This window comes from Halichoeres trimaculatus, unplaced genomic scaffold (genome assembly GCF_033239565.1).
Source record: "Halichoeres trimaculatus isolate MK-OKI-2021-1 unplaced genomic scaffold, fHalTri1.1 fHalTri1_scaffold_8, whole genome shotgun sequence".
NCBI classification, from domain to species: Eukaryota; Metazoa; Chordata; class Actinopteri; order Labriformes; family Labridae; genus Halichoeres; species Halichoeres trimaculatus.
The window spans coordinates 37,770,812-37,788,385 of NW_027437186.1; the positions used below are offsets into that span (position 1 = coordinate 37,770,812).

At 39.0% G+C, this 17,574-nt stretch overlaps 1 protein-coding gene across 6 annotated transcripts in view; it reads right to left on the reverse strand.

Annotated features, from left to right (window-relative positions):
* The window catches only part of wdfy4 (WDFY family member 4), an 85,024-nt gene that overhangs the window by 26,707 nt on the left and 40,743 nt on the right, over nucleotides 1-17,574 (reverse strand). For all 6 annotated transcript variants that reach the window (XM_074675265.1, XM_074675268.1, XM_074675269.1 and 3 more), the window contains exons 37-50: nucleotides 16,999-17,125; nucleotides 16,751-16,902; nucleotides 16,359-16,597; nucleotides 16,129-16,250; nucleotides 15,848-16,039; nucleotides 15,663-15,772; nucleotides 9,487-9,564; nucleotides 9,201-9,392; nucleotides 9,040-9,115; nucleotides 5,129-5,343; nucleotides 3,499-3,647; nucleotides 930-1,041; nucleotides 744-829; nucleotides 589-651 (exon numbers count right to left, since the gene is read on the reverse strand). In XM_074675265.1, coding sequence (XP_074531366.1) covers nucleotides 589-651; nucleotides 744-829; nucleotides 930-1,041; nucleotides 3,499-3,647; nucleotides 5,129-5,343; nucleotides 9,040-9,115; nucleotides 9,201-9,392; nucleotides 9,487-9,564; nucleotides 15,663-15,772; nucleotides 15,848-16,039; nucleotides 16,129-16,250; nucleotides 16,359-16,597; nucleotides 16,751-16,902; nucleotides 16,999-17,125 — 1,913 coding nt within the window. The remainder of the gene's footprint in view (nucleotides 1-588; nucleotides 652-743; nucleotides 830-929; nucleotides 1,042-3,498; nucleotides 3,648-5,128; nucleotides 5,344-9,039; nucleotides 9,116-9,200; nucleotides 9,393-9,486; nucleotides 9,565-15,662; nucleotides 15,773-15,847; nucleotides 16,040-16,128; nucleotides 16,251-16,358; nucleotides 16,598-16,750; nucleotides 16,903-16,998; nucleotides 17,126-17,574) is intronic.

Consider the following 17,574-nt stretch of genomic DNA (forward strand, 5'->3'; position numbering starts at 1 on the left):
AATAAAATATAAGGGATAAAAAAAATACAAAGATAAAAGAGATAAAATTCCTGATTAAAGTTTAAAACAGCAACCAAACCCACTTTAAACCCACACATACTAACACTGGTATAGTGTTTATTAATCGAATTAATGAACTACAAACTTTTGTAACTGAAGGCCCACCCTGAACGGAAATCCTGGCTCCGCCCCGACTCATAATTTCTCCAGATTAATCCCTTATTTTTAAGTCTGCTCCCGTCATCTCTGATATTTTTACAGGCCAAAACAAGTCGGCTGCTTGTTCCTTTTATTCAAACCTGGAAAAGCATCCCCCCCTCTCCCTGGAGTTGGTTTGATCCAAAGACGCTGCATGAGATCCTCTCTGACTGAGGTTACACAGACGCACACAGTTAGCTGTGTGATATTTGTAGCTGAAAAGTTTCCTTAAGCTTCAGCTCTTTGTTAAAGACGGGTCAATTTTTACTGATGGTAACAGCAACGGCGTCATAACGTTTGAAATAGTAATTAATTAGATTATTGGTAACTGGAAAAAGTTAGTAAGTAAAGTTAGTAACGCTGCTGTTGACTGTGTACCTGTTGACTTACCTGGCATTTGCGATGACCTCAGCGACCCCTCTGCCTTTTAGCGCTGGCACCACCATGCAAAACCTTCACAGACAAAAATATAAAATAAAATAAGAGTAAAATAAGAGACCAAAAACTGATAACTAAGACACATCAAGTCTTTCCTCCTGTGATACCTTTTATACGCAGAGACGTGGTCTCTGTTCACGAACACCAGGAAGGCTGAACGCCCGTTCTTCATGAAGACTTCGATGGCGTTATCCTGAGGAAGGCAAAGCGGCGCTTTAGTGACTCATTTAACACTCACATGTTGACCATCAGATGTGTTTCTTTGTCTCAGCCTCTGAAACAGACTCTCTGACCTCCAAAAGGAAACGTATGAACCGGGCTTCCTTCACGTCCTCGTAGGGCCAGTGTCGACAGCGCGCTGACGGCTTCTCGCTCAGCATGGAGGAGATGAAGGAGTCCCTCACGCTGAGGGAGGAGGAGACGGACAGAACTCATTCAGTCTTTGAATAACTTGAAATCAGACATTTTCCTGGACTGCTCAGGTGAATGTGGCTCAGATTGAGTCTAAAAAGACTTTTCTGCTGAAAATAAGGCAAAAACACCTGATAAGAGTTTAGTTTTTTTCTTTCAGTGTTTGCTGTCCGAGCCGGAGGCTGTGGATCAAGGGTCTACAACCTGCAGCTCTGGAGCCTCATGCGGCTCTATGACTCCTTTGCTGTGGCTCCTTGTAGCTTAAAAATATTATCAAAATTAAGTAATTTTAATATTTTAATAATAACGACACTACGACACTAAGTAAAATCATAATATAAAATTTGGACTTAAATGCATCACCCTTTGAAACAAACCTTTTAATTTTCGTGAATTTTTTTTGCAGTTTTTTGAATTTTTTGGGATTTTTTTTTTTATTTGAATATTTTGATATTTTGCAAAATCAAGAAAAAGAATTCCACATTTTTTTAAGATTTAGCCAATTTTTGAATTATTTTATATTCATCCTTTTTTTTTTGCAATTTCAAAAAAAAAAATTTGAATAAGCAAAATTTTGAAATGGCATTATTCAGGGTTTTTTACTTGAAAATTTATGACATTTTAGCAAATTTTCTGAAATTTTGCACATCTTTTAATTTTGCAAATTTATTAAGAATAAAAAAACTAACAAATCACATGTACAAATTTATAAACACAAAAACTTCTCGTTTAGATAATTATTCACCTGATTATACACTTTTTTTGTCTTAATGTGAAGATAAAGTAGATTTTGTGGCTCCTGAATGACTTTCATCCAGGTGAGCTGAGGAAAAATGGCTCTTTTGAAAGTAAAGGTGTGCAGGCAGTGCTCATGGGAGTTGTAGTATCGTAGTCTCATGTTGCAATGGGTTTAGTATTTCAGATGCCATTCCAGAAAACTACAATTAAATAATTCAACCCGCCAAAGTGGTTAGTAGGAGAGACGGTGTTAGCCGCCACAGCTGGAATTCACCTACATATGAAGAAGTGTTAATGTCAAGGCCTGGTTACAGTGTTAAAAACTGAAGCCGTATCAAGTGTTTTTGTCTTATTTTAAGTAGAAAACGGATTTTTAGACTCAATCTGAGCCACATTCGCCTGACCAGTCCAGAAAAATGTCTGATTTCAAGTTATTTAAAGACTAAATAAGGTCTGAATTGCCGCGTTAAAAAAATTGCTCGAAAATTAGCTTAAAACTAGAAAAATGTCTTCATGCAAGAAACTTTTCTCTTGTTCCATTGGCAGATTTTTTTACTTGTTACATTAATTCAGACCTCATTTTAGTCTTTAAATAACTTGAAATCAAACATTTTTCTGGACTGATAGGGTGAATGTGCGGGGCATATACAACCTGTTTTCCTGTGTGTGCGAGTAAAAATTTCATCTCGTCGCCCTCGTGCAACTGCATATGTCTTAATACTTCATCTATCACGGGCAAAGTACAAGACATTGTGGACTGAATTGTCGCTCTCTTTCTCTGGCTCAGTCTGTCTCCTCCACCTGAACTCTTGACTGTTCTGAACAGAGAGCGCCGTCGCGTACGAGCGCAGGGTGTATGTTTCACTTTTTTAGAGTCAGCCTCCTCACTGTATGATTCATGCTGCTTTAAACTTTCCTTAATGAAGAGGATGCTGCGTTAGAGCAGAGCTAGGTTAGTTTAACTCACGACATGTCAACACCAAAAAAGAAAGAAAGAAAACAGCTAAGGCTCTGATCAAGTCTTCATCAATGAGTGCTGCAGTTGGATCAAACCAACTAAGAGAGAGGGGGTGGATGGTTTTTGAGTTTTCAATGTAACGCCCAAGTATGAGATTTGATTTGACTTTGAAAAATATCAGAGATCACAGCAGCAAACTTAAAGTTGGGGAACAATCAGGAGAAATCACAAGCCAGGAGAACAGCCAGAGAAGGGGTTTAAGAAATGGGAGACTCCCTCCATGTTCAGGAGTGTTGGCAGCCTCCCAGCATCTCTCTATTGGTAAAACTGAAGACATTTTCTCTTTCATTTTAGATTATTTAAGTAAGTTTTGTAAACTCACTTGAGAGTTTTAGTCATTGTTTTCTGTAAAGCCTCGATTTTATTTTTATTTTCATTTTATTTTTTCAACAAAAATGTTTTTGTAGACTGTTATAACCCTGATATGTACACATGCATGTCTGTTATTATTTGCTTTTATTTAAGAAGCATTTTTATTGTCTTAATTTAAAGTAATATGAAAGAAATAACCTGTTTTGTCAGCCAGAGCTTGTTGCAGACAAACTTCATATTTACAGTAAAATATTTAGCAAAATTATAGCTAGAGTTACCACACACAGATAAATAAATAAACGGTGCGACCAAATCAAAGTGGAAAAGTTAGTGTAGAGCCCTGATGTGGCTCAGACTGAGTCTAGAGGACTTGATTTCTCTACCTGCTGGGGTGGTGCTCCCTGCAGCAGACGTCTCCTGACGCACTGAGAGTGAAGCCCTCACACAGCAGCAGGCTCTCCTTCCCAAACATCAGCACGGCCTCGGACACCCTGAGACCACTCACCATCACCACACACATCTTGGCTTTAACCTAAAGAAGAGGAGACACACACACACACACACACACACACATACACACAGAGTCAGAGCTCACACATCAGCACTTCTGTCTCCAGGGACACGACACGGCAGCGTCACAGCCACTTCAGGCTTTCCTTGATTGATCATTTTAATCACATATTCTAATCGTTATTAAAAAGACACAGTTGAACACTTCATTATCAGAGCTGATTGATGGGGAGGAGGAAGCCCCGCCCCCTTTTCAGACGCGTGACGGTGTGTTTATCCAGCGCTGGTCGTTGCTAACGCTAACTGCGCTGGGATAATGTGTGGCTAATCCCATTGTCTCCCTTCATTTCACAGCGAGCGTGCACCTGGCCATCTCCCTGCGCCCGCCCTCCTGGGACACGGCGCCCAAAAACCATATGGGGCCCCCACCGTACCCGGAGGCCCCTCACAATTTATACTAATCAAATCAGACCCCCTACCCCCAGACCGTCAGGGTCCTGGTGGAGGAGGAGGAGGAGGAGGTGCTGCCTGGTCGTTATTAGGAGGATTAATCACTGCCACACACACAACGAGGAAGCTGCTAAGTGATCCGAACCTCCGGACCGGACACGGATCATATCAGTGTCCTATAAGAGGGTTTAAGAGGAGTCAGGGCCTGGGAGTGTCGGCTAACGCAGAGACATCTTATACTGAGCTTTATGGTGGTCAGATTTTAGCGTCATCGAACACGCCGTTTCTGACAGCGAGAGAAAAAACGGTTAAATTTATCGTTATCAAAGATTAAATACACAACAATAAACTTGTTTCCTTATCTTTTTACTGCGCTCTGGACAGCACGGCGTTATCAGCCTGCTGGTGATTTAGCTGATGATGGGAAGAAGGAGAGAAAAGGAGGACTTTTATTGACTGAGAGCCTAATGTCAGACCATTGATTTCTCCCCACACACATTACTGTCATAATCACACTATTGGCGCTGGCAAGCTAATTATGAGTGGGTCTCCCTTTGTGTGTTGCTGTGTGTGTGTACGTAAGCCTGTGTGTGTGCATTTTTCAGAGCTAATGACTGTGTTCATTTGACAGGAAGCTCAGCAGGACTCACACGCTGAACCGCTGCAAGTCGACAGGACGCGCTCGCACACATCACACGCTTACTAAGCGGATGGAAGACAGCTTGCATCACCTCCTACTGTTTTTATTAATACTTCTGTCAGAAACATTAAAAGCCGCGGCTGGTTGCCGGAGCGATGAGAGTCCCTGTCAACATGTGCTTTGCTTTCTCGCACACTGGAAGGATGAGAGGAGCCGAGCTGGGCCTGGGCATTAAAACATTACACTAATGAGGAAAGATGAAATTCAGATAGCAGCGCTGGGCGACTGAATCCCTCAGTCTGCATCAGATAATTAGGATTGTGAATATTAGCAGGCGAAGACGGAGCCGTGTTGTCTGTAGGCATGTTGTTTTTAGCCCGAGCACAACAACACGGCACGCTGAGCCGCCGTACCTCCTCTCCGGGGTCCACCTCCTGCAGGATGGTGCGTATGTTCGGGCAGTCCGATGTCTGGGAGCAGGATTCAGGAGCCGAGGGTTCGAGTTGACTTCCTGTGGCGGCGGGAGTCTCATTCAGAACGGGGAAGAAGGTCAGACGGGCGCAGTCCTGTGCTCCCTCCTCTTCCTCCTCTCTGGCCTCTGCTCCGACCTCACACAAGATTTTAGGCTCTGAAAGAAAATAAAACATCTTTCACTTAATTAAGGCTCCTTCCAAAAATCTAAACATTCATACTCGTTGAAACAGCTTCTGATATAAAGTCAAAGTGATTTCTGTTGATTTCTCTATCCCTTTAAAAAAGTGGTGTTCCTTTGCACAAGTTTTCAAAAAATAAATCTCCTCTTCTTTTCTTAAAGCATCTCTCAAAGTGAAAACTCTCATGAATATGAATCGTATCAGATAACTAACTCTGAGCAGGAGTTACAGGTGTTAAAAAAAACAAACAAACAAACATTGATCTAACTCATTGGTTTGTTTTTGTGGGACATGTTCAGGTATTTGAATTCTTTTCAGTCTGTATCATAACCAGGAAAAAACTCACAAACACACAGGAGCCTGTTAGAGCCCAAAATGTAATAAAATAATGTAATTAAGCTGAAATGTAATAGCTGGTTTATAACATAACAAAAGCACTGAGCCTCAAATGTAAAAAAAATAAAAAAAAAAAGTAATAAAACCCAAAATGTAACAAGTTTTTCTATTCTGGAAAAAAAGTTTTGGGTCTTAAAACATTTTTGTTAATTACATATTATAAAATGTTATAACTGGTCAATAACGTCACCAAAGTGCTGAGGCTAAAATGTAATAAATTTTATGTCAGTTATTACATTCTGGGTTTTATTACATTTTGTTTATTACATTTCAGACTCAGTGCTTTTGCTACATTATTAACCAGTTATAACATTTCGAGTTGTTGTGACACAATGGGCTTGTTAGAGCCCAGAAAGTAACAACAACCCGATATTTAACAAGCAAAATGTAATAAAACCCAAAATGTGTTTGCTCAGAATGTAAGAACTTGTTGCTGTTTTTTAAACATTGTTTTTATTACATTTCAGACTCAGTGCTTTTGTTATGTTATTAACCCGTAATTACGTTTCAGGCTTTATTACATTTTTTTTTATTACAAATGAGGTTGTTGTTATGTTATGGGCTCTATCAAGTCCAATATCTACTAACAACTAAAAATGTAATACTTTTTCGATAATGGAACAAAAGTGCTGAGCCTAAACGTAAAACTTTTTGCTAAAATTTAACATCCTGTTCCATATAGCGTCAGTTATTACAGTCTGGGTTTCAGACTTAGTGTTTTTGCTTCATTATTGACCAGTTATTACCTTTTGTAGTAAGAAATATCTAATAAACAAGAATGTAATAACTGACACAATATGTAACAAGATATTCAAATAGGCATAAAGTTATTAAGTTTCAGGCTCAGCACTTTAGTCACGTTATCAAACATTTATGACATTTATGGTTGTTGTAACATATTAAAACATAACAATGACCCAATATGTAACACAAAAAATGTAATTAAACCCAAAATGTAAGAAAAAATATTACACTTTGGGTTTTAAAACTTTTTCTTTTTTAAGTTTACATTTCAGGCTCAGTGCTTCTGTTACGTAACCTAACAGTTTTTATCGGGTCATTGTTACATTCTGGGCTTCAACAAGCCTTGAATATGCCAACAAACTAAAATGTAATAAATGGTCAATAAATAAATCAAAATAAATTAATACATTTAAAAATAAAGTGATGAGCCTAAAACATTAAAAATTTTTGCCAAAATTTAACAGTTTGCTACAAATTGGGTCAGTTATTAGATTCTGGGTGTTAATTCCAGCTTTATTACATGTCAGGGTCAGTGCTTTTGCTCCATTATTGATTAGTTATAACATTTTGTGATATGGAATTTGTAAAAAACTTAGATATAATAAGCAAGAATGTAATAACTGGCCCAATATGTAACAAAATGTTAAACTCTTTTGTTACATTATCAAACATTGATGACATTTTGGGTTGTTTTTACACATTGGGCCTGTTAGAACCTGAAACGTAATACACCTGATATGTAATATATCAAATGTAATTAAACCAAAAACGTAACAACTTTTTGCAATAGAAACCCAATATGAAAAAAAAAAAAAAACAATATGTAACAAGATATTAAATTCTTAGTTATTATGTTTTAGGCTCAGCACTTATGTTACATTATCCACCATTTATTTGTTGTGGGTTGTTGTTACATATTCAAACGTAACAATAATCCAATATGTAATAAATAAAATAAAGTAAAACCTAAAAAGGTAACAACTTTTTGCCCAAAAAGTAAGAATTGTTACACTTTGGGTTTTTAAATTTTCTTTTTCAAAATAACAATTGAGGGCCTGTGCTTTTGTTACCTAACCCAACAGTTCTAACACATCGGGTTGTTGGCAGATATTGGGCTTTATCAAGCCCTATAGGTGCCAACAACTTAAATGAAATAACTGGTCAATAATGTCACTAAAGTACTGAGCTTAAAAAATCAAAACTTTTTGCCAAAATATAAAATCTTGTTACATATTGTGTCAGTTATTACATTCTGGGTTTTATTACAGTTTTTATTACATTTCAGACTCAGTGCTTTTGCTTCATTATTGACCAGTTATTACATTTTGTAATAAGAAATATTTAATAAACAAGAATGTAATAACTGACCCAATATTTAACAAGATATTTCATTTTGGCAAAGTTATTACCCTGTAGGCTCAGCACTTAAGTTATATTATCAAATATTTATGACATTTTGGGCTGTTGTTACAAATTGAAACATAAAAATAACCCAATATGTAATAAATAAAATGAAATTAAACCCAAAATGTGTCAACTTTTTGCCCAATAAGTAAGAATTGTTACACTTTGGGTTTTTGAATTTTTTTTTTTTCAAAACAACAGTTTAGGCTCAGTGCTTGTATTATATAACGACCAGTTCTTATATATCGATTTGTTGTTATGCTGTGGGCCCTAACAAGCCCAATAGCTACCAACCACTAAAATGTAATAACTGGTGCTGAGCCTAAATTTTTAAAACTTTTTGCCAAAATTAAACATTTTGTTTCATATTATGTCAGTTATTACATTCTGGGTTTTAATACAGTTTTATAACATTTCAGACTCAGTGCTTTGTTATACTATGAACCATTTATTACATTACAGGTTTAATTTCTTTTTTTCATTGTTACATTTGGGGTCGTTGTTGCATTTCGTGCTCTAACGAGCCCAAAATTTAACAACAACCCAAAATGTAACAACTGATTAATAACATAACAAACATGCTGGGCACAAAATGTAGTATTTTTTGCTGGGTAATATTACATTTTTTAACTACATTTCAGGCTCAGCACGTTAGTTACATTATCAACCAATTGTTACATTCCAGGTTTTATTACATTATTTTTATTACAGTTTGGGCCATTGTTACATTTCCGGCTGTAATGAGCCTGAAATGTAATAACTTGTTGATAACATTAAAAAAAAGTGCTGAGCCCAAAAATTAATAAAGCCCTAACTCCACATGTAACAAGATCTTACTTTGGGGCGAAAAGTTATGAGTTTTCGCTAATTGATGAATTGATTTTTTTTTATTTTAAGCATGTACTTGTGTTGGTATTTGATGTAAACCTCACTCTGGTAACAAATAAAACATTTGATTGTTGTGGGTCATTGTAACGTTTCGGGCTCTGAGAAGGATAATCTGTAACAACAACCTGAAATGTAACAACTGGTTAATAATGTAACAATCACACATTTTGTGTTTTATTACATTATTTTCAATTGTTATATTTTTAGAGCGTAAAGCAACCAGCTTCATCTCATCTCACCTGAGTCACCGTCTGTTTTGCTTTTGCTCTCCTCGGACAGAGCGGCCCCTAAGTTCAGACACAGCGTCCCCTGCACCTGTTGTTGTAATAACACGGTTATAACACTGGATCCTTCAGCCTCACACACACACACACACACGTGTCCAAACTGACGGCTTTACCCGCTTGGATCTCCTCAGAGCTTTCCTCCGGATGCGCACTCTGGTCCTGTTGGGTCCCTCAGCTGCATCCTGGACCCAGTCTCGGCTCAGCAGCACCCCGGGGCCCGGCCCGAACACAGCCCTCTCCCTGAGCAGCTCGGACTCCACCTGCAGCCACCTGGAGCTCACACGCTCCCACTCGCTGGCCTGTAACTAACAGGAAACAGGAAGGAGGAGGAGAGCAGATCAGATCTCAGCTTTAAACAAAATTTACTCTCAGATATTTACTGTAAGAGTTCAATAAAACCTGTAAGTGGTTGGTCCGCATGGTCTCAAACATGCTGTGGCCTCTCTGCCGATGAGACTCCATGTAGGACAGAAACTCCTGCAACGAAATCAAAGTGAGACGATGGGAGCAAATTAAAAGATGCAGCGGCACAATCTCCCTCGCTGTAAACTCATATCACACACACACACACACACACAGGTTCAGAGATTGGAGATTCATAATGGTATTGTTGTTTCCTCATGCAATTACCATGCATTCACACAATTACATCTGTTGTAAATTACATTCACCGCGCAAAATAAAGCTAGTGGCTACAGTGCTACAATAAGCCTGTCTGCAAATGTAATCATTTGTTGGTGTGATCTAATTAACATAAACATTAATATCAGTGAGCCACGCCACCGTCCAGGCCAAGGTAGGAGAGTGCACCTTTATTACGCCTGCATGTGTGTGTGTGTGAGAGTGTGTGTGTGTGTGAGCAATAAAAGCAGGGAAGAGAAAAATGGAAAAAGCCAAATCAGAGGCGTGTTGCCACTGCAGGATGCTCGCGCTGAGCGGACACACCGGGATCGTATCTGACTGTTAACTGCTTCATTAAGCCCATCATCACAGCGGCGCTCGCTCAGAGACCAGTGAAACAACATGTGTCCATCTTCACAGCTGACCCAGGAAAGCCATTTAATTGACTGAATGAACATGCAGTAACTCTTACCACCCAGTCTTATTTACCGAGCTAATCCTGCCTTTCGTGGTGCGGCCCCACCAAGGCAATAATTGATTTCAAGAGCGATAATAAAACAGCTACTTCTGTTTCTACGCCGCGCCGAAAAAAAGTTGACGGCAAACTTCGATGAGCTCTCTGGAGAGCGTGAGTTTGTTTCTCCAAATGAGTGACTGCCGATCCAAATGAGACGCTGTGCAGAGAGAGAAATAAAGCAGTAATTTGAGGGGAGATTATAGAAATATTACACACAAAAAAAAGCGAGTAAATAATGAAGTTTGCGACTAGAGCCGTGTTGCGACAGATAAACAGCAAGTCAGCGTCATCATCTCCTAATTTCATTCCTTCATTTGGACAAACATAAGTAATATATAGCATTAATTACCCTATTTAGCAGATAGGAACCTCATTGGCTTTTTAAATGCTGCATTAAATACATAACTCATCTCTTCCCTCTGCAATTAACATCAGAACATCACACTCATTTCCATTTTAATGACTTCCCAACAATACGCCACCTTTGATGATAAGGCAACATAATGTCAACTTCATTCTGGGCTGGCAGTGAATGTGTAATGAACTTAACGTGATCATTAGTGCTGTTAATTATCTTTCTAATATGAGGACACAGATATGATTATGGAAGCTGCATTCGCTGATGAAATAAATCTCGGGAAGAGTCGCACTGAAGCCTGACTGAGGACGCCGTCTGCCTCTCAGACGCCGTCGTCGCCGTCGCCTCCTTCATCACCTACAGTCGGCTTTAAAACTCCTCGTTCTGCTCAGGGAAGTGACGATCTGACGCCGCCAAGCAAAGGTCACGAGTTGATGATCCAGAAATTAATTAATGAGTTGCTCGTTTCTTCACGAGGATGAGAGGGACGCAGCGGACGCGCTGACCACCACTGATTGAATATCAGCGTTTTGCTGCACGCAGCGAGGTGGTGCAACACTCAGCAGGAGGGGAGGAGGTCTGCTCTCCTCCTCTCCTCCTCCTCCTCTCCTCCTCCTCTCCTCCTCCTCTCCTCCTCCTCTTCCTCCTCTCAGATGGAAAAACAATTCATCACTTTCTCTGATAGCCTGTCACAGACTGATATGATAAAGAATAACATCAAATGAATAATGTTTTCATCAGATTGCTACTACTATAATTGCCAACCTGATTTCTGGTGGCACACACACACACACACACACACACACACACACACACACACACACACACACACACACACACAGAGTTTGTGGGGGTGAGACAGACACACAGACGCGGTAATTTCATGCCTGTGTGCCTGAGTAATATGTCCCCGCTCCCTGCTCCAGATGGCTCGACGTCTTAAGCGTTGTGGGGGAACTAATGATGTGGGCCACGTGTTTCTGGGGGAAAAACAACAATAAACGCGTCTTTAACCTTCAGCGGCAAACGGTGTGTTGTAGCGAGTGTTCCCATGGATGGGCCTAACAGATATCAATTACTGCGCCCACTCAGGGGCGATCAGCTGTGATAATCCAAATCCATTTAAAGAAATAATCAAACGCCCCCACAGGGCTGGACGGCCCGCCGCGCACACACCGACGCCACTTTGGGACAGGAGAAGGTGTGGAGCCCCGAGGTCAACACACACCAGGCCTGGGCGATACATCGATCACATCGACTAATTCAAATTTTTCCTTGCGGACGATTTGTAAAATGATAAATTTGTTTTATTTTCAACAGAAACCTAAATGTCATCAAATGTTCTTGTGCGTCTTTGACACCCAGCACCTTGACGGACACGTGTTCCTGATAGTCCGTATCAACAGCCCTAAGAGGCAGTGGCGCAAAAAGGGGGTATGCACTATTTGCGATGCATAGGGGCGCCGAGCTAGAGGGGGCGCCAAAGCGATACGGGAGAAATTATTTTGAGTCTGCATCTTCTGTGTTTGACAGATGTTTGTGTAAAAGATACAATCTAAAACAGAGGCTCAGAGCTATAGAGATAGAAAGAATAAGAGAGATAAGAAGTATAGAGATCTCTACAGCTCTGCAGAGGCACGTCAGCACATCACTGGTTAGCGCCCCTCTGCTCCTTCAACCCCTCCCATCCGCCCCGTTCGTGCGCGTGTGTGTGGGGGGACAGGACAGGCGTAAGCGTTTTCTTTTTGTAGGCAGTCAGAGATGGACAGACAGAGAAATGTGTGTTACGGTGAACAGCTGTTTGATCAGCTGATGCACGTACCCGCAAATGCGCCCTGTGACGTTGGGCAGCGGGCCAAACCCCATTCAAAAACTAGAGTGTTTTTATTATTAACACTTTGTAGACCACATCCCCGTCCGTCTACACCGAGGTGACCACAATATATATTTTTTAGATAATTCAGCACTATTTCTGCCTGTCAAATCATCTGAACAAAGCCAGTTTATTTCAGCGGCTCATCAGCTGGCCAGGCACGCGTCACGATGATGCGTCTACTCAAGGACCTCAAGTCACGGGACGCATGCTTTGTTTTCAGCTCATATTAATTTTAATATACTTATTCCACAGAAAATACGTTACAGAGAGCAGGGCAAACATGTCCAAGAGATAAAAACAGAATACACCGAAATCCAGCTAGCCTTTGATGTAAAAAGTTGATTTTTTTTTTTTTTAATTTAGGCCTACATTTTTGTTTGGAAAATGCTGCTTTCACATCATAAGTAACAATTAAAAAATAAACATCTTGTGTGACTTGAAGCCTAAAAAAGAGTATATATGTATATATGTATATAAAAATGTTTTTAAAAAAAAACATTGAAATGGACCTCACCTATTCCAAAATCCATACACACACATATACATATATATATATATATATATATATATATATATATATATATATATATATATATATATATATATATATACACACATATACATATATATATATATATATATATATATACATATATATATATATATATATATACACACATATACATATATATATATATATATATATATATATATATATATATATATATACATAAATATAAATATATATTTCCTCTAATCCTCTGTTTTCTTTCAGTCACTTTTCAGGAGTTTGTTTAGATCTTTGACTCTAACATTTACAAAGCCGTGACCCTTTTAGGTTCACCTGCAGATTATCGATGATGTGACTGACGCGCGGAAAACCTGCTGCTCTTCAAAGTTAATCCTCTGATCATTTTCAGATTTAGACTGTAAAGAAATATACATTAGTTTTTCTCAGAGCATCCCCTCTTATGGTGACATGGACGGATCATGATGTGTGAAAGTAGACCAGCAGGGGCGTATTTAGTGGTTTAGGGGCCCAGGGCAAACCCAGTCAATGGGGCCCTCCATGTCCTTGTAACTCCTCTTCCTCAGAGCTAGACTGGCCTTCCCTGGGTCCACTGTCTCTTTCCCAGAACCAAGGCATGAGACAGTGCTAATCTTGTACATGCTAACTTAACACAACTAAATGCATTTCCTCAAGTTCTGTACTTTAGTTTGATTTAGAAAAAAGTGAATCCATCATTTAGTCCACTTTGTCCTGGATTTGAAATCTTTTATGGTGCATTGACAGCTTATTTGTCCCACAGTGGGGAATTTACAGAGTAACAGGAACAAACAAGAAAGGATGAAGTGAAAAACATTACAATAGGTAAATATTGGAAAAATAATTTAGTAAAGAAAAAATATGTAAATATCAAGCACAACATCAAACTGGAAAAAAATCTACTGAAAGAGGTGATATTTACAGTTAGCATACTTTTTGGTACTATTATTTTAAAGTGAATGTATTTTTATTTGACCCCCTGTCCAGTGAGTTATGTTTCCAAAAAAGAGATTTATACAATAATGTTTATCACCAACTCCAAAAGTTTGATTTAGAGAAAATGATCCTGTTTCCTGGGCTAGATAAAGTCCTTAAAATCCTAAAAGTCTGATAAGTTTATCTCAGATCTCAGAGCAACATTGGTTTTATTTCCCACTTGGTTGGAAATAAGAAAAAAATGGTAAAAAGTGTTTTTACCACTTTCTTCCTGAATCAAATGTTCAGATGTGTTGTAACATGGAATAGCCCATTGAATAAGAAGGGAGGGGGAGGAGCCAAAACCATCATTACAGATTAAGCCTTTGATGGATTTTGAAGCATGTGAAGTAAGATTTAGAAAAAAGAAATGCTTTCAATTGAAGAGAACTTCATAAATCAGTTTTTAAGAGATGCTCAGGGGGCCCAGGCAACTGCCTGTGTTTGCCTACTTGTAGCTACGCCCCTGGGGACGACGATGGGCGATCGAACAGAGCGGCGCGCTGCTCGGACAGACATGACTAGTTGTTAAACTTTTCCCTGGGTAAAACTGAGTCCTGTCTTTCCCTGTAACTCTCTCTGTTCCACCAACTAAATCCTCCATTCAGCAGTAGTCCACCTGCTGACGAGCAGAGCAACACAACCAACCAGCATCGAGGTGCGCTCTGTCAAGCAGGGGCGGACCAGACTTTTTAGACTGGGGTGCCCCTGACCAGGGCACTGAGTTATGCAGGGAGGAATGAAATTTGTGAGTCCACACTTGAATAAATAGCTTTTACTTTTACTTATTTGTTTGTATTGAAATTAAAGAATAAACAGGCTACAGCCTTAAAAAATATCTATTCTATTAGAAAATATATTCTTTTTTATTTTATTTTAGGTTTTTTTTTTTTTTTTAATTTAATATTATTATCATTGTTATTATTATTATTATTATTATCATTATTATTTTTTTTTTTCTTAACTATTTTTGTTTCACTTAACTCTTCTAATTCTTATAATGGTATTTTATTATTAATTTATTTTCTAGTTATTATTGTTATTACTATTACTTTGTATGTTTGTGTATGTGTGTGTAGCTTATTATTTTATTTTCCTTTTTTCTAAATATTTCAAATATTCAATTATTTTATTTAATTATTTTCTGTTTTTTTTTTTTTTTTTTTTTAAATCTTTTTATGTTGAAAAACTTTATGCAGATATGGCCCTTTTTTGAGGGGGGGTTACATGCCTATATGTCTATGATTATGTATGTTTGTAACCAGCATACCTTTATTCTTTATGATGTTATGATTTTCCAGAGTGAAAATGCACGCATTAATTGTAACAAATGGTACATTTCTGGTAATTTTGTGCCAAAAATTCAATAAAAAAAGAATGTTGGAAAAAAAAAAGACTAAAAAGGGAAGTTACTGAAACAGAAGAAAAGCTGAAAATTCAATTCCAAAAGTCAAATAGAGGTTACTTTGATTAAGTTTAAAAACAAATTAAAACAAAACTGGTTTTGAGTTTTCTCTGTCATTTGTTCTTATTGTTTTCTTTAAAAGGAAAAAAAAAATCGTCAAAAAATCGTAAATCAAATTTTTTGTGAAAAAATCTGAGATTTTATTTTCAGGCCATATCGCCCAGCCCTCACACACACACACGCACACACACCCCTGAGCCCTGAGTGTGTGTTTACCTCTGCGGTCACCGAGGGTTTGCTGAGTCGACCCAGAGCGGAGCGAACGGCGCTGCTGATGACGTCGAACGCCGTCTGGGATCCGCTGGTCATCTTCTTCTTCTGCGACTCTGAGACGACACACACACACATTAAAACACTGATGGAGCGTGAGCGTGATGACATTATCAGAGCGAGGGGTCAACCTGCGTGCAGCAGCCAGGCTCGGTGCGCCGTCTCCTCCCACAGAGGGCTGACGTCGCTCATGCTGACGGGCCCCGTCTGCGCCGTGGGGCTCGCCGAGATCTCGATTTTACACGTTTCCTCCAGCGCGTGCTGCCGCTCTGTCATGACCTTTGACCAGCAGGCCTCGGCTAAGGTCACGAGCTCCCTGTCGTCTGTAACACACACACACACACACACCTCTCAGGAAATCCACTAAAACATCAAGTTTGAGCCTCAAACTCTGAAACATCAGCTCTCAAACCTGTAGCGGCGTCTGCTCCTTCGCTGAGCCGTGCAGGAAGTCTGGGTTTGGTATCAAACAGGTGAGAGGACGACTTCCTGCGCCGCACTTTCTGCTCTGTGAATCCAAACCCTTCAGTGTAGCTACGAAACAAAAATGTGTCTACTTTAGTTTTTATCAGACGAGCTCAGAAACGGCTGTAGGAAAAGTTTAAGTCGTCAAACATTTCATCTTCAGTCGTTTCGTTTCACCTGCCGGATCGGATCAGTAACAGACAGCGCAGAAGACACGTGATGAAGTTAATGTTGGAGTTGTAGGTCGCCATCACGACGTCCCAGCGCTCCATGAAGGTCTTCAGCGCGGCGATGATCACCTCCTTTTCCTCACGAGTTTGTCGGGACTGAGACAGGAAGTAGAGCAGGACTTTGTTGGTGCAGGAGTAGAGGACGGACACCGTCTTCTCTTTCTGGCTTTGGCCTTTTTCCAGAGCCTGAAAGAAGAAAACGATTCGTCTGTCGTCAAACCGTGTCCAGCTGGAAGGAGACTTTTACATTTCACAACCCAGAGCTCCCAAATTTTAAAGTTTTAGTTTGCAGGATGAAGAAAGTGATCATGAGATTTGTTGTTTGTGTTTCTTCCTCACCACCACGATTTGATCAGCCAGGAAGTTGAGCAAACTCTCCGGGTCGCCCACAAACGTCCCTCTGTACAGTTTCTGCAGCAGAGTTTTACTGAAGAGCTCCACGTTCTCCATCAGCGTGCTCATCTGTCCGTCAGGAGCCTGGCTCTGAGCGTCTGGGAGGGAAATAGAGGAGCGTACGTTAGGATGAGAGTTTCCTCTGCGCTGTGCCTCAGTAACAGCAGCTGGAGCTGTGAGCAGCGTGTTTGTACCCTGCGAGCTCAGATGGGTGTTGTTCTGGTCCTCGTGGCTCAGCATGTGGAAGATGTCCATGATGAACTCCATCAGCTCGGTCTGGAAACTCTGCCTCTGACCCAGCGACGCACCGTCAGGGCAAAACTGTGACATGAAAGCAGATTATTGGTTAAAAACTTGAACTGCTTATTCCTTTATCATTAATTTTTTTCTCAATTTCTAGTATTTTTTTTTTTTTGATATTTTTTAATTATTACTTTATTTATTTGTATTTTATATTTCAATAATTTGTTTTCATTATTCACTATTTTTCATTAGCTTTATTATTTATCTATTTATTATGTTCTGATTATTATTTTTTTATATTTTACTTCATTACTTTATTTATTTGTATTTTATATTTAAATTATTTGTTTTCATTATTCATTAATTTTCATTAGTTTTATTATTTATTTATTATGTTTTTATTATTTATTTTTGTATCCATTACTTTATTCATTTTTATTATTCATTTTAATTATTTGTTCCCATCATGAATTATTTTTCATTAGTTTTATTATTTATCTATATATTATATTTTTAATATTTTTTTG